The following is a 27512-nucleotide window of genomic DNA, read 5'->3' as shown; positions in this document are numbered from 1 at the left end:
GAGGAATATGATTTCCACAAGGCACAAAAAGCCCTATTTCAGCTTTAGTTTGCAGAGAAAACCTATTCCTGTAGAGAGTTTTGTCATCACCTGAAAAACAGACCAGCAGGTCTGTCCAGAACTGCAGATTTTCTGTCCAAATTGACTACTAGAAGGAGCCTCCTGAGTTATAAACAGGATGACACGATGTGTTTTCCATGAAAAACTCCACTTCAGAAGCAGTCAGACTCTGGTCTCTGATGCTCCTTGTGGGTGGCATGCCAGAACTCACCACTTCGTTCCAATCGTCTCTTAATTAATACTACTACTAGTTCCTCACCATCTTAAATATACCCACAGTAGTTTACAACATATAGTTCTTGCAGTAGTAACTTCCTTGAATTAGATATCCCCTCTTTTTCCCTATTTTTATCTCCAGATACACTTATTAAGAAATAGAAGACCCCAATTTCACCTTGTGTTCTAAACCAAGCGTGCTAAGTTTGTCGTGTTGCCTGTGAGAGAACTTACCTGCATGGTATTAATGAGCCCGTTTCAAGAACCCAAGTGAGATAATACTTGAGCTACACAGTGTTAGTTCCAAACTCTCAAGAGGTCAGCTGTGCCTGATATTCCTCCTTCACCACCTGACTGCGACGTCAGGCTTGAGGAGAGATGAGCAGGGGAGGATGAAGCTGGTCTGTTACCTTTTCTCCTGGATCTCAAAGTATTCTTTCCTCTTCTGCAGTCTCAGTGCCTCCCTCTCTTCAGAGGTGGACTCGTAGCTGTAGTAGCGCAGCAGAAAGGGCCACACCTCCCCACGGATGGAAATATCAATCCCACCAAAGAAAATGGCCTGGAAGAAGGAGCAAAAGTTATGACTGGTACAGTTTTAACATTCCCAAAAACAGCAACAAGAAACTGCCCGCTACTATGCTTCGGTGGCTTTGCAGTTCTTTCCTGACAAGTGACGCCTTGATTCAAGCTCCTGCAATTTGCACATGTTTAGAGGGAAAGTGCTGGCCTTCTATTCCCAGACGAGACACAAATCGGGCTCATTTCAATGTCAATAACCCCCCCTGGAGAGGCTCTATGATTAACGTGTCGTTCTCATGTCACGGCTTAATCCCCAATCTTGGAGACACTGCATTTCACTGCAAACTTCTCTCTCAGGACCTGGACCCAGTGCTCCCCTGGAAACCCTGCATTATTTCATACAGTAATCTCAATTTTTCTTTCTTTGATTTGTTCACACTGCGTTTTGCAAACACATCTAGCACTAGATACTTTGGTTTACTAATTCCAACCGGCAGCAGAAGCCAGACGGCTCACCCTCCTCGCTCCGGGAGACACCCTACCATCCTGCCTGTAGCTGACACATCTGCAATCCCAGCAAGACCTCCAGCCGAGCACAATACACCAGTCTTTATGCCCTCAAACACCCAGTTCTTGCCCCAGCATGAAAGCAAACTCTTGCAGCTTCTACCTGGGCGCTCGCACTCTGTGGCAGGAGAGGAAGGATCAAAACCGCAGCAGCCAGCCCTCTCACCTTCTGCAGCTTGTACTCCTCTTCCACCTGTCCGGATTCATTCAGGTGATGGAGCCAGGCAGCCACGTCGAGACGCTTGTACGTGTTCTCCTCCGGGTGGGTTTCCGAGGAGGGCAGCTTGGGACGGCGGATGGAGAACTGCATACATGTTTTCTCATCAGTAAGCTGCTGAACGGGGGAAACCAAAACAAAAAACTGGAGGCAGGAGCCAGAGATAGCAGCAGCGTATGAAACCCAGCAATTTTCAGACCAGGAAAACCTTTTTGCATGGTTCATGTAGGATTAAGCACTGAGGCGCTGCACTTGGAGAGGTGTTTTGTTTGTTTATTGTTTTTTTTAAAAATGAGAACCATTACAATAGCAACAGTGATTAGAATAATTAAAAAACAGAGTACCACAAACCAGCTTAATCTTAAAAAAAATTGTTTCCATTCCTCCCCCAATCTTATCCCTGACCTGAAAGTGAATTAATGCTGCTTACAGCAAAACTTCACCCTGCCAGGAATGCCTGCAATAAATTACATATGATTGGCCATATACAAAGGGATTGCTGTTAGGCAAGCAGGGAACTGCACTGCCAGGCTCTCTAAGGGCACTCATGATCCCAGTGCAAGACTGCAGCTGACATTTAATTTAAAAATCAAAGGTTGTTCAATGCAAAAAGTGAGCCCATGCGACCATAATAAGAAAAGCAGCAGGGGGCTCTGTGGGAAGGATGGAAATTTAAAAATCACTGTTTCTAATAAGCACATACAGTATCTTAAACAGATAATTAAAGAGCTCTTATCACATTTGTATGTAGATTGAACAAAATATGGCAAGATGCCTTGTCAAAACATTTTCCAAAGCAGTGTGCTACGCTTCACAAAATGGATGAAAGACTGAAAGAATTTCAGACCTACCACTGCAGATTTCCCAGCCACCTTACATGCCTAAAGCATAGTGCTGACCTGTTGGGTCTAGCAAAGTAACCACCTAAGCAAGTCTTCTGGATTATCTTGTCCCATAATCCACAGGCAGAACAGGAATGGATGGGGAAAGCAAGTACAAGAGAGACCTCACGTCTGACTTGCAGTGGCATCCTGAAAAACATCCAACACCTTGTAGCTTTCTGCCTGACTTGGTGGCATGAACTTATTGCTTCATTTCTCCAACACACTTCCCTGGCTTAAAACCAAAGTGTGAAACTGCTGGAAAAACCCTTTTTACCCCATGAACCTTGCTACCTTGCTCAGGTACCTGGTCCTTGAGATGGGTCTCTGTGCAGTACTTCCATTGCTGAAACACCTCGGACAGTTTATCCAGGCCACCATGGTGAAAATGGAAGATCTTGTACTGGCTCTCCCTGCTTGCAACAACCAGCTGTCCACAGGTGCATGCCTCATCGCTGTGGGACAAAACAACAAGGGAGAACAACCTGCATTTATTGCCCAGCTTAACAAGGGGCCCAGCAGGAACAGGGAACATCAGATGAGAGAGAGTGGAAAGCAAAATGTGAAGAAGAAGTTGTCCCTTAGAACAGGGCACAGCAGTAACTGTTCAGCTCTGGGATTCGATGATCCTTACGGGTCCCTTCCAACTTCAGCTACTGTATGATTCTGTGACATGGCTATAGTGACCATTTTCCCCAAGAAGCTCCACTCGTGCCTGGTAATGGCACTCTTTTACCCTTCCATCACATGAAGGAATTACATTTTGTCTTCCCTGGAGAAAAAAACACAAGAATTCTGCCCCAGCAACATGAAGGCAGTACACAAAGTCAGAATAACAGGACTAAGCAGACTTGGGCACACACAGAATTGTCTAAAGAAGCAGGGAGTGAGAAGCAAAAAGAGGGAGTAAAAATGTTTTTAATAAATTTTGTAATAACTTGAAAGATAAGAGGCTAAAAGCAGCAAGACCCTCGAGAAGCCTTGCTGAGGGGCAGGCAAGGGAGAAGGTACTATAGACATGGAGACGTTTTCCACACCTCCAGGTTATTTGAAACAGTTTTGGTTAGACAGCTAACAGCAACCTTTATCTTACTAGGGAAAAAAATCTTTTAGGTCCCATAACCATGATTCAGAGGCTCTCCTTGGGAAGGCTGGCACTTGCTTTCCTGGAGACAACCATTAAGGAAAGACTTCCAAGGAGGACCACAGAAGCCATCTGCCTCCAGAGCCCAGGGTGCACTGATCCAGAGCTCACACAAATATCACACACCATTATATGTTACCTAAAGAAGAGGCGAAGGGATCTCATTTGTCCCAGGTCCACTCGAAAGACACCACAGACCTGCTCGAGGGCAAATACTTTCTGCTGTTCGTCCCATCTGGTGCTCTGCGTTTGCCCATTACTCTCCTGGAACTGGGCACTGGTGTCGAGGCTGGAGGCAGAGCTGGTGGAGCAGGTCATGCGATTGTCACACGTGTCCCTGCAGACAAGAGTGTGGGGGAAGAAACCCCGCAAGACATCAGCCAAAGGTGACCACAGATACATCCAATAACCACAGATGCTGCATGTTAAAAATCTTTTGTCAGAGCTCTGAAATTGTGACTCAGTGCAGGTCTAAGGAGTCAGTAACCAACAGCCCACAGAAGAGAGTGAAGTATTTTTATTTAATTTCCTAACATCCCAAAAAATGATCTTATTTTTGGTCTGTTCCTAAACTGCACACAGAACTGGGGAGAACCAAAATCTTTCCTCGAAACACTGACTTTTAAGAAGGCAAAATTAAGAAGCCCAGCATGGGAACAGCCCAGGCTCCTCCACAGAACGGCCTGTCCCCTGCACCTTGGTGCAGCACGAAGACCAGTTTGGGGAGCCAGTACAGCAGGCTCTCCAGTACAGTACAGTACAGTACAGTACAGTACAGCCTACTCTCCAGCTCTATGCTGCAGGATCCCTTCCAACCATTATGCCTCTGAGACTGGTGACCCCTTTGGATTGAAAACTTTGGGCCATTGAAAAAACTTGACTGTAGAAGTACAGGTGCTCAACAGGCTGCTCCAGCAGCTCCAGTGGCATGCAGTGAGTAACTCTCCAAGTCACAGAGTTCTTGCCCCACAGCTCAAGCAACCTCCTCAGCATGCAGCCCAGCTGCTCTGCACCGGGCTGCGGACAGCAGGAGTGAGCACATTCAGATGGCAGCATTGACTAGGGATCTCATCTGGCGAATTCCCTCAGTGACCTGTAAGATCCAAAGATATTTCCCCTGAACTCAAGTTTCTCATTACGCCTCTGCAAGTGGACCTGACAAGCCTGGATTCTTGTGTATAAACCTCAGACAAATGGTTTCCGCTTGAAAACTTGAAACTTGGAGGGTTAAGGAGTGGGAAATTATACATGAGCTCTTTAACCCACCACAAAGTAGAGAAAGTGAAGCTAGGAGCTCACTGCACCCCAGATATTTAAGAGTAAACTGAGTTTAGATTAAAAAAATCCACATGCCCGCCACCAGCCCTGATCCCAAAAGAAAAATATCACTGCTTTGAGAATTAAGTGAATCTGAAACTGTGACCCCTTGATTCTTAAAAAGGCCAATACATGTGAACAGTCTCAGCGCAAGCTCTGAATGGGTTCCGCTGTGAAATCAGGGTTTGCAAAACAAGGCAAGTAGCAGGTATAAAGACAGCCCCCTGCAATGCCACTTTATGCAATGTTTTCTAATCCGCTTATCTAACAATGTAGGCACTGAATGCTGAAAATCACACACTCAGCATGCATCTGCAGCACACCACATCAGTATGCTTTCCAAGCCTGGCTACAGTGCCTCTTCCACAGGGACAAGCCTTATTTGCAGCATCTACCCATGGTTCAGGTCATTGCATTCCAATGCACAGGTCCCCGGACATCCCAGTTAGCGGTGGGTTAAATTTTTAACCAAGCCCCTGCGAGCCGCCCAGTTCAAATGTATAACTCAAAACCTCAGTGCCCACACGCATGGGAAATAAATCCCTGAGCCCCCTTCTCTAGTTCTGCAGCATTATGTAGATGAGACCAAGTCTGGTTTACTTGCAGCTAAAAGAGCAGCTTTGCTACTCCGTTCATGAAGTTCTGCTGCTCCATTTCTCTGAAAGAAAGCATCAAAGCAAAACTTATATTCAAGCTATTCGGAGGTTGGTCTTAGAAATGACATGGCAATATCGCCATGCAAGCTGGGATCACACGACATACCCAAACTCACTCAAAAAGGAACGATAGCCATCTTTCTAGGTTAGATGCTGGGATACGTCCAGTCTCAGTCTCAAGCGCTGCTATATACCATGACCTCCACCTTGTGATTTTTTTCCACGAAAACTGTACAGGCTTTTCCAAAAATCAAGCATTACTTCCTGCTAAAACTGCAAAATGTAAGACTTTCTAAAACGTTCAGTATCTCATGTTAATGCAAAAGTAATAGGAGTCCTGGTACAAGACACTTGCGCTGGACTGCTTGCTACAAGCAGCTGGTATTTATGGAGCAACACCTCATAACAGCCACAGCTGGTTACACAGGATTTTCCTGGAAGAGATGACTCAAACTAGCTCAAAGACTAAACAGAGGCAACCAATTTTCTAAAACTCTTGCAAAGATGAACTGGTCTGTATGACAAAGGGCTGGAAGACGGGTTGACTGTGAGAATCATTGTCCTGCGGTTCCGTCATCACAGAGGCCAACATGCCCATTCTTCAAGAGCATCATCTCAAATGACCAGTAGCAGAGATGACTGCCAAGAAAGGATAGTTACCAGCAGATCCAGGCAGGCTCGCTTTGATCCCCCAGGAATTGTGTAGCTCCTCAGCACACAATGCTATTGCCAGCTGCAGTTCCTCCTGCTACATAACCAAACTCTGCTTCAGATACACAAGGAGCTCCTCAAAAACTCAAGAGGCCAGAGAGCCCAGTCACAAAGGTGCTGGCAATGTTGTATTTTCTGGAAATGCTTCTTCAAGATGAATATTTACAGTTCACATTTAGCCACTCATCACATGCTTGCACACACATCCAACATACACAGAAGCAATCTGAAGCAACACGTGTGTTTTACTTTTTTTACCTTTTCTGGGCCACAAAAAGCCAACAACTGTAAGCACGGTGCCTCAGTGTGTGCAGCCCAGGGAAATTCCAACGTTTTCACTGATGTAGAAGATGAAATCTGAAAGAGACATCTGTGCACCCCATGCCATTCAGAGAGGTCGATGAACATGTACATTCATACATAGTATAGATGCAGAGAGAGTACTGCCTCATACACTAGTGCATATTTACTCACTGTGGAAATGAAGAAAAAAACCTCACTGTGTTTAGATTTTTTCTGTATATATTGATTGAAAAAAATTTGAGAATATTCTAATCTGTTGGACTACTTAATTTTAATATCGAGATCATTTTGTATGTAAGTAACAACAAGTAGTATGATCAATGCTAATTTTGTGCATTTGGGTGAGTTCTCTAACTAGGCGCACAAGATACATACATGCAAGGGAAGAATATATTATTTTCCAGATTACTATACCTGTTAGATGAGGAATTTATACCAGAGTGCCCTACAAAAGCAGGGAGCCGAAGCACTGCAAGGCAAATAGCTGGAGGAACATTCCAGAGAGACTTTGGGTTGTGGGATCCAGGGAAAACAGAGTGCCGGCTAGTATACAGTACTGCTCAGCAAAACAAGATAACAAGTGCAATGGTCCATGGGAATAAAAGGGATAGGGGAAAAAAATAAGGAGGATTAGCAAAACCTGAGGCAGGAAACCCACGGACATATTCATGTGTTCAGTTTTGGGCCTCTCACTATGAGAGGGATGTAGAGGTGCTGCAGCATGTCCAGGGCTGGGCAGCAGGGCTGGGGAAGGGGCTGGAGCACAAGTCTGATGGGGAGCAGCTGGGGGCACTGGGGGGGTTCAGCCTGGAGAAAAGGAGGCTCAGGGGAGACCTCGCTCTCTACAACTAAGTGAAAGGAGGTTGTAGTGGGGTGGGGGTCAGTCTCTTCTCCCAGGTAACAAGTGACAGGATGAGAAGAAACAGTGTCGTTGCGGCAGGGGAGGTTTAGATTGGGTATTAGGAAAAATTTCTTCACTGCAAGAGTTGTCAAGCACTGGAAGAGGCTGCCCAGGGAAGTGGTGGAGTCACCATCCCTGGAGTATTTAAAAGACGTGTAAATGTGGCACTTACGGACATGGTTTAGTGGTGGGCTTGGCAGTGCTGGGTTAACAGTTGGACTTGACGATCTTAAAGGTCTTTTCCAACCTAGATGATTCTGTGATTCCACTTAAGCCTTTTCCACTTGCTCAAGTCCCATCACTCTTTTGTCTCACAACACATCTCATTCTTGCTGGTAAGCAAGACCAGGTGGTGATGTATTTCCTCAACAATCAACTACAGCAATCAACCATATCTACATTCCTCAAGCTTTTGTAGCCCCTAAGAAAGCAAGCGCTTGTATAAGGCAGCCACCGTCCTCCTCCTCCCACTGCCCAGGAACTCTCCCACATGCCCGACCCGAGGAGGTCAGCCACTCTGCAAGCGAGACTTTCGACGCGCAGTAAAGTAGCAATGGGACCTAACTTACTGTTCAGTCAAAACATCTGTACACACCTACAACATAAAGAGAGGTAAACCCAATTATTATATCTGTTACAGAGCCAGGGTAGAGACCTGCACCAATTATGTGGGAAGACTGTTTCAGCAACAAAGATCTAATAATTCATTTTACAACATGATGTGACAAATGTAATTACAAGAGGGAAAGGGACTGAAGATTATAGCCATGATGTGGCAGTTACCTAAGCTGTCAGTGTGCACCACCCGATTCCCAGAGAGCCTCTTGCAGGAGCCAACCCCTCCCCAGCTGGCTTTCCATCACCCCTGTAGTAAAGCACGCCTTCGCTAATAACAGCTCTCCTTACAGCCCCAGCTACTCCTGTGCACTGGCTTGTGAAGCATCATTTACAGACAATAAGTATCATCATAATGTATGAGCATCCATGTAATGGGAATTACATGCCCCTTTTCCTCCCCAGGGGTTAGCATTTCTCTGTTTTTCCACTATTCCCCACAGGCCCCAACCTTGTAGGTTCCTCTTCTTTCCAGCAAGGTGAAACAGCTCATGGCAGCACCAGCTACGTTAAACGTCTAAGACAGATAGCTTCAAATAAATAATCCATCAATAAAAGTTCAAAGCTATCCTGAAGCGCTTAAAAATTTAGTGTAGTGACTGTACAAAGTGAGGTAATATCAGGCAGCTGGATTTTCTATTGTTCTGGCAAAAAAACCCTGTCCTTGACAATACACCTATATTATGAATTGTGAAACATGCTGACTTCAGCGACATATAAAAGATGCACAAAAGGAAACATATGGGTCATTTGGGATTAAAAAAAATAATTGTCAAAATATTTCTGCTCGTTCTGTGTAATGCTGCAGAGAAGGACTGGAAGGACACTTGCAGGATGGCACCAGCTTCCAGAGGAGCGTGGCCATACAGAGCCAGATGCTGACAGTGAAACACTGCAGTCGCGCCAGCTACTCACATCTGATGAGCACAGAAGAGTAACTAGGTTAAGAATTGTGTTAAATTCACCCTTCGGCTGAAAATATTTGGAACTTGAAGTTCCTTTGCCTCAGAGAGCCCAAACGGAATTGATTCATGCTGACCTTGATGAATAGGGAAAAAGGTGTTAGATAGTCTGGATGAAAGCCTAACCAGAATGTCTGCAATTAAGTGTCAGAACATCCTCATGTGGAAGCATATCTATACGTCTGCAAACACGCATGGAAACAAATGTAACAGTTCCTCCTATTTGTCCGGGAAACCTGTGAAAAACTGCCCAGGACTTTACAGTACAAAGTACACGAATGTCAACATGGACTTTCCAAAAGCTTGTTCCACAGGCTTTCCATTGATCTGTTTGCTTTCAAAACATAAATTTCCTCACGTTGAACTGCACTAAATGCTATTTAGTAGCTAATTAACTTTCTGTGCTGAAAACCTTCTGTAATTGCACTTCTTTCACCTTTTTTAGCCTGTGTCCTCCAGGGAACCCAAGCTGTCCTACGGCATTTGTTCTGCTCATTTCTATCTCACAGGCACAAGTTCTTTCCTGACACCAGACTGCCAATCACGGCTGCAGAGGTCACTGGAGACCAAATTAGGAGCACTCTGCCTCTGACAAACTTGCTTTGCTTAGCTTGCCGTAAAGGCAAAATAAAAGGTTATAAAAAATAATCGTATCCTTTCATGCTCGACACAAGGAAGCAGATTCAACAGCGCTTCCAAAAGTCTGAGCATTATTGTTAGTCACTCTTCATATTGTTAATGCTATTAACGATACTCAAAGAACAAGCTGTTTACATCTTAAAAGCGTTGAAATCCCTCCCTCCCCCTATGCAAGGAAAGAGGAGAAGGTGGTTTGTGGTTACCAGCCCTCTACACGTTGGCCACCTCACCAGCACAGGCTGCAGGGAGGGCGGCAACTTCTGCCTTCGCCCTCCAACCTTGGACCGTAACAGCAAGTTCACCATCAGGGACGGGCTCTGAATTAAGATCAACTTGGTGAACACAAGTCTGACAAATAAAACATTTTAACACAACGAAACGAGGGACTCAAGGAAACATGATTATGCAGCTTTGCCTTCTGAACGGTGTAATTGGTTTGTCCTTGAGAAACAAAGATCAAAACAATTTGTTATGCTTTACGGGGCTATCGCAATCCACTTTTAAAGCGCCCTGACTGCCTTCCCAGAGCAGACACAACTACCCAGCACAGGTAGAACACACAGCATCCACTCCTGCCACCGGCCCATCGTCCCGAATCTCGGCAGACAAAAGCCAACCTGTGCGGCAGTGGCCGGCGCCACGGGATGACCCACCTCTGCAGCAGCACTGAGAGCTGCCTTCCTGCCCCGCTCTGCTGAGGAGGGCGGCAGCTGAGCCAGAAGCCTCACTACACTGGGGGCTTTGTTGCTCCTAATTCATTCCTCCAAGTCTTCGCGGGCTGAACGAAAGCTGAGCAATTTTAGTCATCAAGAGAGGGCATTAGAAAAACAGCCCCGCTTACCTCCAAAGGGTTCCCCCCCAACTGCTGTGAATTAAACCAAAAGGAAAACAAAATAAACTGAGAATTCTTGAGCTAATTATTTTGAATGTAAATGGGAAGGGAAAAAAAAAAAAAAGAATTCAGAAGTTTGTAGTGAATTAACGTGTGTTTTAATCTCTTTTACCTGAAGTCTGGAACTGATACACAAATACCTTCAGCTAAAAGACAAGCAATCTGTTTTTCATAGATGAGACCCCCAGACAGGTGTAGGCTACTTAGGTAAAACCCAAGCAAGGTTTTTCTCTGTGACTTCTTGTTGCAGTGAGGTAGCGGGGGCAGAATTAGCAGTTAGATGCTTATGAATAAAATACACATAGCTCCCAAGAAGCCAAACACAACAAATCATTTAGAGCTGTGCGTATGCGGCTCAACGATGCAAACGTTACCTTCATTTTAAGGAAGGAAAATATTCCAAAACCTGAATGGCAGATTTTTACAATCCATATAGAGAAGGGGCACCTCATGCCTAGGCTTTAGCTCATTAATAAATCAATCAAAATGCAACACTTAAAAAAAAAAATCCTTAGATGGAAAAAGTGATTTCTCAGCAAAGCCCGAAAAAGAATGTTTGCTTTTCAGCCTATTCCAGACTGGAAAAGGGGACCTTTCTTACCAGTGTTTATTTTATTTTTAAAATCAATGGATTATTTTGCTTTTTTTCCTCTCAGTTCTATCCATGCAAAAATAAAATTCTACACTAATTATGCTAATTACAATCAAGCCTTCAAAACCCTGGTCCCTTGAAAGCCCTGAAGATTACCTTTGTTCTTATATTCTTGGCTCTAAGCAATGAACTGGGAATTTCAGGGAGACTTTTTACTGACAAAGTTAACCAACTCCCTGGACTCTGCACTGCTGCTGACCCAGTATTAGCTGAGCCAACACCACCCAGAGAGAATTTCACTGTTTCCACAATACAATGCAGATTTCCCAAGGGGAGAGCTTTCCTCAAGTAGCAGAAAAGGGAGAGGAAAAAGGAGAGCTGACTAAAAGCATGTTTCAGAGTTATTGTAAATGCTTAATGCTGTTATAATTGCGAGGACTGAGCCAAGAAGACAGAGACTGCAGATTTATTTGCATATACTGTTGGACTTTTAGAGGGGACATGCTCTTTATTTTGATCCAGTTAATGCAATTCTTCCCTCACAAAGCTATGGATACCTGCCAGCACCATTTATCTCCACTTGCAATTAGGAGTTCTGGGCGTTACGATCATATAAATAAGTAACAGAAGAAACGCAAGAATACCCTGGGAAAAGGCGCTCCATTGCACTGCCCCCCGGAGCAAAGGGCCGCGCTTCCCCGGCGCTCTCGGCGCTCGGCCGCCCCGCCCGGGGCTTCCACCGCGGCCCCCGCCCACGGGCAGCCCCCCGGCCCCTCACCCATCCCCCTCCTCCTCTAGGACAAGCCCCCGCTGTTGATTTTCTGTGAATAACCCCGTTTCGTTGCAATGACACCAGGGAAGGCGGCCGGGACGGAGCCACCGGCCCTCGGCCCGGGCGCACGGGGGCTGCGCCTGCAGCGGGGGCAAAACCCTGAGGCGACTCTGCTGGGGGCGCGGGGTCCTGGCGGGGCGGCGGGGCGCGGGGTCCTGGCGGGGCGCGGGGTCCTGGCGGGGCGCGGGGTCCTGGCGGGGCGCGGGGGTCCTGGCGGGGCGCGGGGCGGCGGGGCGCGGGGCGGCGGGGCGCGGGGCGGCGGGGCGCGGGGCGGCGGGGCGCGGGGCGGCGGGGCTCAGGCGCCACCAGCCGGGAGGCGAGGGGCTGCCCGGCCCAGGGCACCCGCCGGGCCGCGCCGCTGCGCAGAGCTCGCCCCCTGGCGGCCACGCCGCGCCCCCGGCCCCGGCCCCTTCCCGCGGGCGCTGCCGGAGCCCAGCGCGGCCGAGGCGGTTCGGAGCGGCCCTTCAGCAAACCCGACCGGCGCCTGGCGCCCCAAACCCGGCGGGCGGGTGCCGGGCGGTCTCGCTCTGCGCCCCCGCCGCTCCCCTCTGCGTGGCCCTGAGATCTTCCCCTGGCAGCGCCCGCTCTCTGCTCCTCCCTTGGAAGCCCGAACAAACGGCATCCCGATCGCGGTAGCTTACAGCTCCCCATCTCCAGTTAGCTGTCACTATTTTCTTCCACAGAAACCTGGCAGCGAACCAACGGAGGGAAAAAACAAACCTGCTATAATTAATGTTCTTGCTGTTCAAATATTTATATAAAGCAAGATAGAGCCGTATGCCTCCGCAATCTCTTGGATCTGTCCAACCTTCTCAGCTTTGCAGCCAGTAACAACTTTAATTGATTGCGCAGCGTTGCTGACAGCAAACAGCTACGGCCAGCTCCTCTTCCCGGGACCCAGCTCCATGTAGACCACCTGAAAGCGCTGCCTTCGGTGAAGTTTACACCCATCCCAGGGCTCAAAGAGAAGGGAAAAAGGACTATCCTTCTGATGGAAGAAGGGTTTGGGGATATTTTTCTCCTGGGCATGGGTTTGGGTACAAATGCAATTAGGTGCTTCAGTGTCTTACATCACAAAACATACTAGTGCAGGCAAGGTCCTGAAACAGAAGCAGCGAGGCACCCCATGTGCTCATCCCCAAAGCTAAAATCAAAAGTAAGATGCTGCAAGAAGTTACAGGAGATTTTGAAGTCTGTGACCAATTCCCTTGGTTCTAAGAATATAATCACTTCTGTTACAACAGCTATGAATCCCCAACCTCTTGATGACTCCAAAGCTCCTACCAGTTTACACTAATTCCAGCTCATTTCCCCTATAATTTTGCCTCCTGTTTATTCTGCAGAGGTCTGCACAGCACTGAGCCTTTCAGGTGAGCTGCCAAAACAACATGATGCAACACCGCAGGCTCTGTTACCACCCGCTCCTGCAGCTGCTGCCACCCTCCCATAACGCTGTGCCTCCTCTCCCGCTCCCTTGTGAGAAGGTAATTTGCTGATTAGCTCCCTGGGAAGAGGCTTAACAACAGGATGTGCAACACATCTGCAAAAATTGCATCAACTGCAACGCCAAAGGAGTTTTTCCTTGTGTTGTGTTCTTTACCCTAGACCGTCTGTCATAGTTCTGTTACATGAATTCATGACTGCTGAAGAACATGAGAACTATACCATCATTTAGCTCCATTATGAAAAGGTTTAATTATTTTTATCACTGCCTGCTAAAATTATCACCTCCTTATGAAAGATGTTTCCTTCTTGCACTGATAGCCATGACCACATTGGTCACATTGCTTCTGCTTGTTCTTGAAAACAAGTGATGTGGAAGTGTGATCTGGCATCTATTCCATCACCTGTGGGACCCTTCACAGAGCTCTGACCTCTGGCCAGATGTTGCCCCAAGTTCCCCTCATAGGATTCCACTACCCAGGCTTCTCAGGCCAAATTCTGACTGTATCGATCAACATTCCAACTTGAAGTTAGTCAAGGAACTAATTCCAGCATTTATTTGTCCTCTTCAGCATTTTTGTACGGTGCTTGTCAGGTAACAGCAACTGCAGTTTACTACCAAATTGAAAAGCCTTTAGCAGGCTACCACCCATTACTAGAGAAAGCTCCTGATAACCAGGGATCACTCTAGCATGGCACCAAAAGAAACCAAAAGCCCAAACAACCCAAAACAAACTCTACTTACAGACCACTAAGTGCTTCTGCAACCGATTGCTATAGATCTGATGTCATGGTCAGTTAAAATAACTTCAGAAGCATCAGCTGAAAGACATTATATAGGTGTCAGATGCTATTTGGTTGCCAGGATGTAACAAAAACCTTTTAGTTTCACTTTACTGATGGGGAAAATGGAAGCTGAGTAATTTACCAGGGCGGCTGCAAGCCAGAGCTGGCTATAGTGTACAGTTGTCCTGAATTAGTGCCCTTCAGACCACAAGGCAAATGTTTCCTGACAGACAGCAAACAACAGTGACAGGGGGTAAAAGGAACAGAATGAAATGATTTTAATTCCAGTATTTCTGCTCTCCTACAGAAGTGTAGTCAATGTCAAAGCTGCTACCAATACAGGCATTTCCCACATTAGCTACCTCCCTGCAGGAGCCACGTACCATGGCAGAAAGGGGCCCCCAGAGTTAACAAGGACACAAAACCCAAAAGAGTAAAGCCACCTTTCCATGAGAGATGACTGCACGATGCAGAAGTGCCATGCTTGTCTAAAAAGAGGAGCAAAAATGTGTATGCTGGTGATGGGACACTCCCATAGCTCCTAGCCTGAGGAATTGTGTAAACGGGAGGAAAAACATCAATCGCTGCATGGGGTCCCTGGCAGCCTGTCAAACAGAGAAGCAAAGAGAGGGAAAAAAACCCCAACCAACAACCCCATAAACAATGGATACGTTTTTATTTCCTTATGTTCTACCAGGCGAGTTGTTGACTTAAAAATGACTGACTTGTTGTGCAACTCAAATGCTTGCAAGCCTACCTCCCTCCTTCCTTCCTCTCCCTGTTTTTATGCACCAGTACGTTTGTTGGCTCCCTTCTGCCCAGGCCACCTTCTCCATAGATACTCCAAGAGGCACTTTGACTCCTGGTCATACGGATATTTTGGCAAGCAGCTTGCTGAGCCCCTGATTTCATCTGATCCAAGTCTACATGTACATCCTAATTCTTCCACAATGTCACATACAATATTTAATTGCACGGAAAGAAAGCGGGTGGACTGAAACACCGCTGCAACGCACTGCTTCAGCTTCTGAAGCAATCACAGGGAAAAGCACAGTTCCCTTTACAACTCCCCAATGCAGAGGGAAATAACCAGAAACATTCGCTCCTCTTTGCAGGGAGGAGGTGGCGACCAGGAGGTAGGGAGGGAAAAGAGTTGAAACAATCTGCCAGCAGCACAAACTTTGTTCACACTCCAGTTCTGGCTCAGATGGGAAGCAGCCAGCAGAAAAAAAAATAAAAACCTTAAGAAACAAGGAAGCTGTTCTCATGCTTGTAGTGACTTCTGAAACAGCATCCCCCGCCCCCCAAAATGCTGGGATGAACACAGGAAATAAGAGAATTCTTTTTGACAAGACTTTTGCAAAGTATTCAATGCAAAATCTCAGACTCAAACAGTTTGTAAGATCCTGCACATACCATGCAAGGGAGCTCTATGGGGAAGAACAAATTTGGCATAGAAAATGGGCACACTGGACAAAAGCCTTTCAAGTCTGAAGTCTCAAACAATGAAAGGTCTGTTTTATTAATCTGTTGCAAATTATAAGCGCTGCATAACTGTGTAAATCTTCCAGACTGGTGCCAGAGGAGTTAAAAAAAAAAAAAAAGAAAAAAAAGAAAAAAAGAGCAGTGTGTTTGCAAAGCCAGGCTCTGCGCTGCTGGAGCTGTCAGGCCTTGGGCAGCCGGTGAGAGAAGCCGGCAGAGGGCTCGCCAGAGCCAGGCTGCGAAACAACAGGGAAACGCTGCATGACACAGGCAAGGTAGTGAAGATGCAATAAACTATTTCCTTCCTTCCTTGACACTATTAGCAAGCTCAGAGCATTGCAAAACAGTTAAACCACAACGTGCCTTGCCATTTGCTGTGCTGGCACCACTCCGCACCAGCTCCTCTCCTGGTGCACGCTGTTGGGCACAAAAGCTCTTAAGAGATTGCTGCGTGCCTCGGACAGCACATGGCCTTGTGACCCAGGCCAAGGACTGGGATTTCCGCAGGACACGTTCAATCTGCTGATTTTCAGCAGTTAGGACATTATTCTCAATGTGTCCCCTCACTACTCCTGCCTAACTACTGAAGTGGGGATAATGACCCCTTACTCAGGGTATGTGGGTGAACTGGGACACAGCTGAGACCACGGCTCCCTCACACACATGCCAAAAGACTGAAACATTTTTCTTTTAAGAATATCACTGCTGGAACTCAGAAATGTTCACAGAAGCATTTAATTTAAACCTTAATTTTAAAAAAATATGCTTAAACACCCCTCACACCCCCAACCTTTTTTCAGTGACAGAGACAGGTCAAACACACAGATTGTCAGTGCTGCTTCAAGGGAAAAAAAAACCTGCATGTCTTAAACAGAGGCTTTGGTTGCAGTGGATTTGGGGTTTTTCTGTTTTTTAAGTCAAAGCCAAGAAATTTCTAAATCAATACAACATTCTCTGAAAGTGTATGCAACTCAAGTTTCAACCCCCAAGCAGCAGCCCAGTGTTAGAACACAATCCGAATGGGACAAAAAGCCTAGGAATGAACAAAATAAAGTCAGTTATTAGGAATAATATTTCATTACTCAAAGGCCTCTAAAATTTTTTCAACGTGTGTTTTGTAACATTTATGTCATTTCCAAAGTCTTCTACATTCCTATGGATACTTGTCAGAAAAGACTGTCAGGCAGCGTATTTAGAGAGCTAAGAGACCCCATGAACAATTTGGAAACCAAAGGCCCACCCTGGGCACCCTGCAGCTGCTTTGCAGTGTCCCTCTGCAGCCAGAGAGAGCTTCAGTGGGATGGGATGGGACACGACAGCCACGCTGGCTGCGTGGAGGTGCTGCTCAAACCACTGCCCACCCAGCTGCTGCAGAGCTCAAGCCCAGAAATCCCTGTGGGCTTGCAGTTAATTAGAAGCATACTGCTAGGACACGTATCAAATGCAAAGCTGATACAAAGTCGGACACCACTGCACTGAAGTGTTTTGAAATACCCAGAGAGAGCTGAATCAATTAGAATACTTCCCTCACAAACCTTGTTCTTACTGGCATTCTCTGGGCCTGAGATCAGCCCAGAAAAGAGGCAAAAATCTCTTCAAATGTCAAGTCTTAATGTAGTCTGTACATTGCGGATGTGCACAGAGAACTCATTTTTCCTAATTTCAGGTGAGGTTTCAAAGTTGAGCTATATCCTTAAAATCAGCCCCATGGTGCTTCATGAACGCAGCACACCCATCCTCCCCAAGATGGAAATGAGTGATACAGGGCACAGACCAGAAAGCCAGAAACATTGTGTGTCAGTACAGTAAGTTATATAGGTATCCTACTGTTCATTATCCCTTTGCCAAGGTACCCTCTTTCCCCTTTATAGGATTTCCTGCAGACACCATTGAGAAATGCTGACATTTAGATAAGCAGTGTTGACTAAAATATCCAGGTTATACATGCAAGAATAAGTATTTATGTGTCTTAAGTGGGACTATGTTATAAGCACCAGCAAAACAAGCTCATACGTGCAGCCTTCATGTCAACACAGTGCCTTGCAGAGGCACCCACAGCTCAGAGGAAGTCAGACACACACTTTGATGTGGCTCTCCACAAGAAGTAACTAGCACATCTCCTCAGCAGAGCAAATTAAACCAACAAAGGGCCTTTTTAATTTAGTAATGCTCCTTCCAAGGCTCAAGACAGTTCACCTGAAAGACTACCCATATAAAGCTCTGAATGTTTGGGGCCAGAGTTCACTGAGCAGAAGCAGGACTCGCTAGCGAACAGTTCCCTGTAAATTATACAAGTATTTGAAGCAAGACAGGATATTCACCCCAATGCCACGGTGAAGCTTCTCCAAGCTCAGCAACCAGCACCCAGCTATTCAACTTAGACACCAGAGAAAAGGATGCACTCACCTGTTTTCATTATCCAGAAACACTGAACTACTGCTTTTCCCAAGGGCTTCACTGATGGGAGAGAGGCAGAAGGGGGAAGAGAAGGCATCAGAATCAGAGTCAAAAGTACTGTCCCTGCTCACGTCATCAGCAGACAGCTCCAAGGAGCCCTCATCCTCCCCTGGCTCTGGCCTGCAGTCCAAACCTTCTGTCCCCTCCACCGACAGCTCCGACCTGTTCTGCTCCTCCTGAGAACTGATTGTCGATAGGATTCCTGAGTCACTGCGGGCAGGCTGGGGGGACCAGCGGGTGCTGTCTGCTGCAGGGCGGCACTGGGAGAGCTTTTCCCCTTCTGGAGAGGGGGAGCTGATATAAGCCAAATCTTTCACAAGCTGTGACACAGTTAGGATGTCTTCTTTCAGGATCACTGCCCCTTTCTGCTCGGTGGGGGAAGCCTGACGGACAACACCAAACCCCTGAGTGTGGCGGCCACGTTTGCGGGGAGCTTTACGGACCGGGGAGCTCTCAGGAGTGATATAGCGAAGGGCTTCTTCATCCTGCCTCTGAATGCGGGAGTTTGGCACCCAGGCAAGGATAAGCGTGGTTCCGAGTAGCTCATCTTTTTCCATATACAAGCACAAATAGCCTTTGAGAGAGCAAAGGAGCAATCAGTCATGGCATGACACAGATTTATTCTAAGGAAACTGAGCCTCAAATTTGCCCTTCCCCATCTCCCCCATTTACCACCATTGCACATGAGCAAAACAAACCCTTTTATTTACCACTACAGAATTCTGCCAAACTAATTGTGGGGTGCTCAACATTATTCAGTATTTACAAAGAATTTCAAGTCTGCATATGGCTTTTGAATAGTCTAAATTCCATCTGGGCTAAGCAGACATAGAAATGACATGCAAATACTTCAACTTCCTGGATGGATTACTAATAAAGAATAAATTCTGAAATATGTTGCCACATGAAAAACTTCTACTGTTTGTTAGTTAAACAATTTCAAGTGCCAGCTAAACACTTATTTCTCAAGAACATTTACTTTAGTGTAGCTAACGGGCTACAATTTTCATGGAAAGCCAATAGGAGAGGAAAAAAAAAAAAAGCCAGACACACAAAAAGGGAAGTGTGAGTCAATGTTCACAGAATAATTAGTTTTGTGAAGTTAAGCCAGCAGTCACTACTCTCTTTGATGAAAACATGAAAGAACAGAGTCACAGATGACAATAAAGGGACAGAGAAGCGTCCCTTCTTCATCTACTCCAGTGCATGCAGCCACAATCAGGTTTTCTTTCTTTTCCCTTTACCAATGCTGGTTGAGGCCACTCTAGCAATGACAGTTACAAGATGATACTTGGCTTTCCTGAACATAATTGTTCAAGTATATTTGAAAGAGCAACAGAAGTTACTGTCCTCAAATGACAACTGTCAATCTTCGGCCATACGAATGGGCTTAATAGAATAAGTAAAACCATGCTAGAACAGGAGAAATAGCATCAAATTTCCTATTAAAAGAAGAGTCCATGGATCAGCTTGCGGATGGCTTTCCTCAATCTTCTGTAAGACTGCCTTGCCTGGTCCCCCACTGGCATCTTTTCATTCTTTAGAGCCCAAGATGTAGAATTTGATACAAACACACACCCCAGGAGAGAGAAAAAGAGTGAGTGAGCAGTGTCTGCAACACCCTATCACCTGGATGATGCTCCCCGATGCCTTGTAGCAGCTCAGGTGGGTGGACACAGACATTGTTCTTAGAGTAGATAATCTCCCCATCAAGTATGGAAGAGGAACTGCTGCCACCACCAGGATTCAAGGTCAGGAGGTCAGAAGCTTTTGAAGAGGCACGTCGGAGGAGTCGCCCCAGAGACATCGCCAAGGGAATGTTTCCATTATCTGTCAGCTCTAATTAGGAGTCAAATTCAGAAGATCTGCTAAGAAGGTAGAAAGAAGTGCATTGGAACAAATATACTGACAGCACAGCATGTGCCTACCACTGTCTGAGAAGGAAGAGGTCTCCCATCAATTGCTGCACCAATCCTACAACTCAAGCAAGAGCCTCCAAATGCTCTGGATCTGAAACATCACCTCTGTTTTAAACGTGCTGAAGTACAGAATCCCAGGATGTTTTTTTCTGCAACAAAGAAATATGAAGGCATCAAAAAACCACATTTTAATAGTAACTGTGGGGAGGAAACAGAAAAGTAATGCTTGTCACTGAAAATCGCTCATTAAGAAAGAGAATGCAGCGATGCAGAGCTGCCCGATGTATCACTGTCCTGGGGATGTCAAAGAGAGTCAGAGTAGACCCTGGGGGATTCCTTCAGCACAGAAAAACTGCTGAGACCATGACATTAAACAAGGGGCTGCCACTTTATCCACAGTAACCACTGATCTCCGAAAAAATATTAATTAAAACAAGTTAATTTTGTGTTATCATTTTTTGGTATATTCCTGTTACGCGCTTGAAGTTTTTGGTTTGGGATTTTCATTTGTTTGTTTTCTTGTTTTGAGCAGTTATGGTTAAGTAGAGCTTTTTCAGAGGTAAGTGGCAAGAGACCCATATTCAACAGAGTGGGCAGTTTCCAACAGCAGAGTACAGCATGTCAACTCAGGACAAACTTCCTCCACCAATAGGTAACTTTAGCTAACTGTGGAGTATGATCCCCAACCGATCACCAGGTAAGCTCTGTACTCAAATGAGATGTGCTTCTCATTGGGGCTGTGAATCCAGAAGGGTCACCCAAGCTATAAAACTATTTAGGAGACAGATCACAAATTAGACTTAATGTGTGGAAACAACAAGTAAGTCTGGCACAAAGCAATCCCACAGATAGCCCAATGCAATTCAACGTGGAGCAGGCTCTGCCTGCTGCTGCTGCCCCTAGCTGGAAAGCAGACCATCAGAGGCATGGCAGTTTCTGTTCTGCCAAAAGTACATGAGCAGAGGAAACATCTGCTTTTGCTCCTTTGTATTTACACGGCCTTACTTGCTTGTGAACGGGCCGGTCTGACCTAGCACACACCATATATCACCATGGTCCCAGGCCCAGGGGAAGCATGTGGAGATACCAGCTCAGTGTGTTCCCTGTGACAAGTCCCACACCACGGTCTGCTCAGCATGCAATGGGTAGCCAGAAATAAAAAGAAAAGCAGATAGGCCCTGACTTGTACTGTCAGGGGCACTGGATGCAGGAAACATTTAGGGGCCTAAAGCAAGCATCATCAAACATTGAATAGCTCTGATTTCTTTAAGCATGATTTTAATGGTATCTCCAGACAAACAAGGAAGCAAGGCGGCAGAAAGGGCAAACAGAACCAGCATTTCTCAAAGAGCAGAGTGAAAACTGCAGGGAAGAAAAATAGCTGTCCTGATTCTGACAGATTTGTACATACAGAAGACTGCAAATGAGACTGCCAAGTAGTTGACAGAACCTCCATTAAAGGACAAACTATTGGTTTAACTGGCAATCACTAGATTTGTCAGCTTGAATCACAGCATAAGCAGTTTCCGCATTTCAGTCTTTGCTGGAACTTGACAGAGAAGCTTCAACCCTGCTATGTAACGTGCCCAGCAAGTGTTCGGGAGAAGACAATTACTCTGCAAGTCTTTCGCACTCATGTCTCCTTCTAGCACCAAACACAACATGCATCTTCATGTCTCAGCCCCAAAAACCAAACACCAATAGAGCCATATGCTCGTTTTTGTCCACATCACCAAAACCCATGGTACACCTTGGAGAAGCAATTTGCCTTGGCCACCGTGAAGAGCCAGTCACCTTTCCTCTCACTGCACCCTGCAAGAATACACAGTAAACTCTGCTGCAACTCCTTCTGACCACCACAACACACCATCATTTCAACACAGAGCGAGGGAGTCTGAAGCTGTGATGTGGAGCAACCTGTATGGCATCAGAAGCCTTGAGCCTCCAGCACATCTGAAGAGGGTCATCTGCTACCACAACATTTTACAGGCAGCACAGTTGGCTCAGCTATGCCCTGTTGCTGTCAAGACTGAAACCAGCCTGGATATCCAGACCTCAGCTATTTTATCAGAACTCTAAAAGTGCTAAACCTCCACACAGAATCATAGAATGGTGAGGGTTGGAAGGGACTTCTGGAGATCACCTAGCCCAGCCCCCTGCTAAAGTAGGTCCACCTACAGCAGGTTGCGCAGGATCATGTCCAGGAGAGTTCTGAAAGTCTCCAGAGAAGGAGACTCCACTCTGGGCAGCCTGTTCCAGTGCTTGGTCACCTTCAAGGCAGAGAAATTCTTCCTTGTATTCAGATGGAAGTTCCTGTGCTGCAGTTTGTGCCCGTTGCCCCTTGTCCTGTCACTGGGCACCATTGGAAAGAACCTGGTTCCATCCTCTGACATTGCCCTTAAGATATCTGTATACATTGGTAAGATCCTCTCTCAGTGCTCCCTTCTCCAGCTAAACAAACCCAGCTCTCTCAACCTTCCCTTGTGAGGGACATGTTTCAGTCCCCCCATCATCTTTGTAGCCCTCACACAGAAGGAAAGTGGTACCAGCTAGTTGCTGCTGTTAACTGGGTAATGCTTCCTCAGAAAACACAGGTGAGCTTTTCCTATTAAGGACAGCAGATGGAGATGCATGTACGGAACAAGAGCTTGTGTGATGTTCTACTGCAGCTCTCCAGGGGCTCTCAGGAACTTGGGCAGAGGTGCAGGACTTGTCTGCCAACAGAGGCAACTTATAATTAGCTTTTACACAGCACAGAAAGAACAAAGCAACAGGTAAAGATCAAAAGCTGCTCCCTGGAAAGCAGAGGAATTTAAAGGGAAATATTGCTTTGATCCTGCAGAACACCTGTTGCTTCAGCACTACCTTGGTGTGCAGGTAGAAAGTGCAGCAGATACACACATGCACACACAGGCTGGGAAGAGGAAACAAAACAAAAGACATAAGGTGAAAAATATGGTGCCCTGTCAGCACAGAAATCTAGTCTGTTGCATTTGTTTTGCAGAAGACCTATACATCAGAAACCAGAAACCACCACAAAGCCGCAAACAAGTAGCCAAATATACTGGGATATGTAAGTATCACCAGCAAGACTCAAATCAAGTATTTCACCATTGCCACAGGCTAGGGAATTCTGTGTAGCTTTGCAGAATTAAAAGAAAAACAGATGCAAGTCACTGGACATTTTCAGAGAGAGTGACAAGAGTGATCTGGAGTGTGGAAAGAGATTGCCAAGGGAAGATTAAAGAAACGGAAATGTAGTAAAAGTCTTTGTACATGGGAACTATTATTGCCATAAAAAGGAAGAGCTGTCAATGGAGGACAGCAGAAGTGGTAAGGCAGTTAAACTGTGGCAAGCATTAACTAGTTTAGTCAATCTAATAGCAGGGACAATGGTCTACCAGGACAGGGCAACCTGAAGAAGCCATTTCCATCACTGAGGGGTTTCAAAGCCAGGCCACAGAAATAGATAGGCAGTCAGTCCCAGCTAGGACCAAATGATGGCCTGGACCTCCAAAGGTCATCTAGTCTACCTATACAACCCCCAAAGTCTCTGAAACGGCTTGTGAATGTGCCTTTCCTTCCTAAAAGACCGGAGTTCATACAACACAAATCAGCAAATAACAAGGAGACCAAATTTGCAGGGTTTGCTCTATTCTCAGCCCTTGTCTATGTGGGACAACATCTGCGTGCACAGTCCATGGGGCCTGGGTCACCAGGGGAAGCAGATATTGCTGTTGCCTCTTGTGTGAGCTTTGGAAGACAGGCGGGAACTGTCCTATGGCTAAGGCAGCATTAAATTAGCACCATTCAAAAAAAAAAAAGTATTTTTCATATTAATTTTCTATTTATCCCCTGATCTGAAGGGATTCTAATCAATGTGGCAGAGACAACCCAGCTCTCCACAAGCTGAAGCACTGAATTAGCTGATAAGCTCTTGCCGAGTGCCAATATTTATTAAGCACACATACATTTTCTTCTCCCACACATCAACTGTCGCCACTAAAAATCTCTGCTACAGCTACCGAGTCTGTTCACGCAGCCCCTGGCTGCTCTCCCAGTCAATGCCAGCACTTCTCAGCTACACAAGATCTCACTAACGTGCTGGGGAGCCAACTCCTGAAATCACCCCAAGAAATCTTCACAAGAGCCTGACCAGTTCCAGCCAGCAGCATCTCAAGTAACACCGGCTGCTCGCCTTCCTTAGAAATGCCCTTCCCCTTCTCACAAACCGATCAACAAAATCCTGTTTGGCTTGGCAGATTGCACCCTCACCTTGGCAGATGCTGCTGGACCAAATGTTGCTGCCTCCGGTTGCACAAGGTTCCTGTATTCTGGCGCAGGAGGGCAATGCAGGGCTCCTGCATGGGCTGACCCAGGCTCCAGCACGTTACTCCTGGTCTGCACAGCACACGCTGACACTGGAGCAGTTTGTGAGCATGCAAGGCAACGAGGCTTCTCTCACAAATAAGTTTAATCTATAGAGGCATATGACAGCTTGCGCTTTGGGTTGGCTGCAGCCGACAAGTCACACTGCTGAGCACTTTGTGCCTGGCAGTGGGTCTTGTGGCTCCGAGGGCAAATTTGCTGTGCAAGAGTTTAATAGCTTTACAAGCAAAGTAAGTTGGCTCTTGAAACGTGAGACCTACAGCATGTCTGGGCACAGAAGAGAAACACAAGCTGTCAAACAACAGCACCAAATTTAAGCATGAAATAGCTTAAGGAAGAAAAACTCCATAGGCTTTTTTTCTTTTTTGCCCTTAATAACTTAATTTTGACTTCACATATTTAAGAACTAAAGTCACTGCACTGGGAAGGGCTCAAATATTGCAGAAGTTCCTGCCTCTTCCTCCCCTTGGGAAAAAAAAATACCAGGTTTGCATCTCTGGTAGCTCAAGCATAGGTTACAGTTTGCTGGAAGGCAGAGCGACCAGAGACCACGTACAGGAGCCCAGGAGTCAGAACTCGCAGCTTCTTTCCAGTCTTCTGACTGGATTTTCTGTGCAACTCTCAGTTAGTCACTCACTTGATCTATACTTCTCTATATATACATGAGAGCCCTTGTAACAACCTTCCCTTTGTATTGCCATACTGCTACATTGGGGGGTGGGGGAAGCTTTCAAAACTACTAGCTATTAGCTGGAGCTATTTAATATGACCTAGCCAAATCAAGGAAAAAAGTTTACCATAGGGAGCCATTCTGAAGTCATCCCATTTCATGGGGAGAATTATGTAGGTCACCAAAAAGTCTTTCATTGCTGACCTGCTGGTGCAGCAGCGGCCCGCTGAGTACAGAGTAAAGGAAAAGTAACAGCAGTCACCAGCAAAATCCTGACACTCAGACAATCCCAATTCCAGTCACTTCAGTGGAACAGATTTCACTCAGATGCATCTCAGCTGAAAAGGTAAAAAAGGGACAGCAGACTAAATACTGCAAGTTTGTGACTCAGAGAAAAAAAGGGAAATGAAATGCTGCCTGCTGCTCCCAGCCACACCTGCTTAGGCATAAAAAAGCAAATAAAAAGCTTACCACCTCTCTAGCATTAAGAGTCAAACCACAGCACACGGTTTGGTGCTGAGAAATTATTATTTGTGCCACGTGTTCCTCCATCCTAAGATTAAACTTCATTTCATATTACTTAACTGCTGTGTTTGTGCAGTAGGTAATGTTTTAATGGCTTTTTTTTTCCCAGCATCCTGTAGCTGTGGCCTGATAACACTCACAGTACTAGATTCCTAAATATCAGCAGCTGAAAATCTCAGGAACCTGGTTTCAAGGCTGAATTGATAAAGTAATTACAAAGTCTTTTCTTAATACGACAGACATCAAACCACACATCTCTGACACATTGAAACGGTCTCCTTTTCACCCTGCCACAGGCAGGACTGTGCTGCCCTCCCTTCTTGTATGCCAAACAGAGAAAGCAACACACTGCCCCATCCCAGCTCTCCAGCTTTACACCAACCAGGCAGCGAGACATACAAAACAAACCAAGATATTCAGGAAATACAATGCAGGGTCAGAAAAGCAGCTTTCAGAGACTTCTCTGTTTTTAGCCAATTTATCATCAGAACAAGAATGAACCCCTCTAAGCCTACAAACTTAGAGAAGGACTCTACAAAAGAAGCAGCAGGCCTGAGGTCTTTACCCTGAGCTGTTCTGGTCTTAACATTTCTACTGTTTTCTCTTAAAAGATCTTTCAGCTTTATTACTTCCTATTCAGAGTGGCAACTAAAGAACATAATACCTTTGCGAGCCAAGCTACCAGCCTGAGAACTGAAAAGACGGCAGATCTCCGAGAGGAAGAAGCAGAGTTATTTTACAGAGTGTCAGCAACACCTAGAGCAATATATCACCGTGTAATCCCTGCCCTGGAGTGCCTGAAGGCCATACATAAATAATTGCCAAGGATCCCGACCATCCATCTTCACATCTCTGCTGATAACAGAAGCGAGTGAGTGAAGGGGTAGGTACTGGGGTAATTGGAGAGACCGCCTCCCTAAAAGCAAGGAAATCGTTAAAATACCCCAAGTGGTACGAAGCCACTCCAAACCAGCAGAGGATAAAGTCTGGGAACTCCTTTGCATTCCGCTACCTGCCCGCCCCGAGCCGGCCAGGGGGCAGCACCCCGGCCGCCCCCCCGCCCCCCCGCCGGGCTCTGGTGGGCCCGGGGCAGCGGCGGCGGGGGAGCGCGGGAATGGAGGACAAAGAACGGGATAAATAAAATAAAAATGCACGAAGCGCCAGGGCGCCGGGCAGAGCACCGGGTGCCTCCTCACCAGGCACGAAACCGGGTGCCAGCCCCACGCGTGGCGAGCAGTGGGCCCGGGTGGGCTGGGGCAGCCGCTGCCAGGGGCAGCCGGGGCCCCGCTGCCGCCCCCCGCCGCGCAGAAGCCCAGCCCGGCCCCGCCGTTACACGCCGCTCAACACGCCCGTACCCAGCAACGTCCCCCGCGGCCCCGCCGCTTTTACCGGCAAAGACGAACCTAGGGAAACTTGTCCCGGCTGAGCGGCCCAGCCCCGGGCGGGCCCCCAGCCATCACCCCCACCGGGCTCCGCTGCCGCTGCCGCCGCCCCACTCCCCCGGCTCGGCTCGGCCCGGCCCGGTGGGGGTGTGCCCGCCCGGCGGCCCCGCCTGCCGCCGCCGCCGCCGTGACCCGCGGCTGCCCGGCAGCCGCCTCAGGGCGGCCTCCGTGAGGGAAGGGCGAAGGGGGACAGCCTCCCCTCCGCCACCAGCACGCCCCGCCCGGCCTCCGGCGCCGTTACCTGCTGCCCCGCACCGGGGCAGGCGCGGCCATGGCGGCCGGGACGCCGCGGGTCTCGCCTGGGCCCAGCGGGCAGCGGCGGGCTGAGGTAGTGTGGCCCGGGGTAGGGCGGCCCGAGCGCGCTGTCCCCCGCCT

General features: G+C 47.0%; 1 protein-coding gene across 12 annotated transcripts in view; it reads right to left on the bottom strand.

Moving 5' to 3' along the window:
* Nucleotides 1–27493, bottom strand: part of TBC1D16 (TBC1 domain family member 16) — a 33808-nt gene extending 6315 nt beyond the window's left edge. For 2 of the 12 annotated variants that reach the window (XM_040582196.1, XM_040582194.1), the window contains exons 1-7: nucleotides 27099–27233; nucleotides 19822–20060; nucleotides 18142–18766; nucleotides 3744–3941; nucleotides 2768–2915; nucleotides 1529–1696; nucleotides 687–835 (exon numbers count right to left, since the gene is read on the bottom strand). In XM_040582196.1, the coding sequence (XP_040438130.1) occupies nucleotides 687–835; nucleotides 1529–1696; nucleotides 2768–2915; nucleotides 3744–3941; nucleotides 18142–18766; nucleotides 19822–19999 (1466 nt within the window). In that variant the 5' untranslated portion in view covers nucleotides 20000–20060; nucleotides 27099–27233. Of the gene's footprint in view, nucleotides 1–686; nucleotides 836–1528; nucleotides 1697–2767; nucleotides 2916–3743; nucleotides 3942–6546; nucleotides 6785–18141; nucleotides 18767–19821; nucleotides 20061–20120; nucleotides 20261–27098; nucleotides 27234–27378 lie in introns of those variants that run through there. The other 10 variants (XM_040582190.1, XM_040582192.1, XM_040582191.1 and 7 more) reach the window with 10 other exon arrangements.
* Between the last annotated feature and the right edge of the window lie 19 nt (nucleotides 27494–27512).

Source organism: Falco naumanni, chromosome 1, assembly GCF_017639655.2.
Source record: "Falco naumanni isolate bFalNau1 chromosome 1, bFalNau1.pat, whole genome shotgun sequence".
Taxonomy (NCBI): domain Eukaryota; kingdom Metazoa; phylum Chordata; class Aves; order Falconiformes; family Falconidae; genus Falco; species Falco naumanni.
Note: the sequence above shows the minus strand (reverse complement) of the source record. Positions and strands in the feature narration are given on the sequence as shown.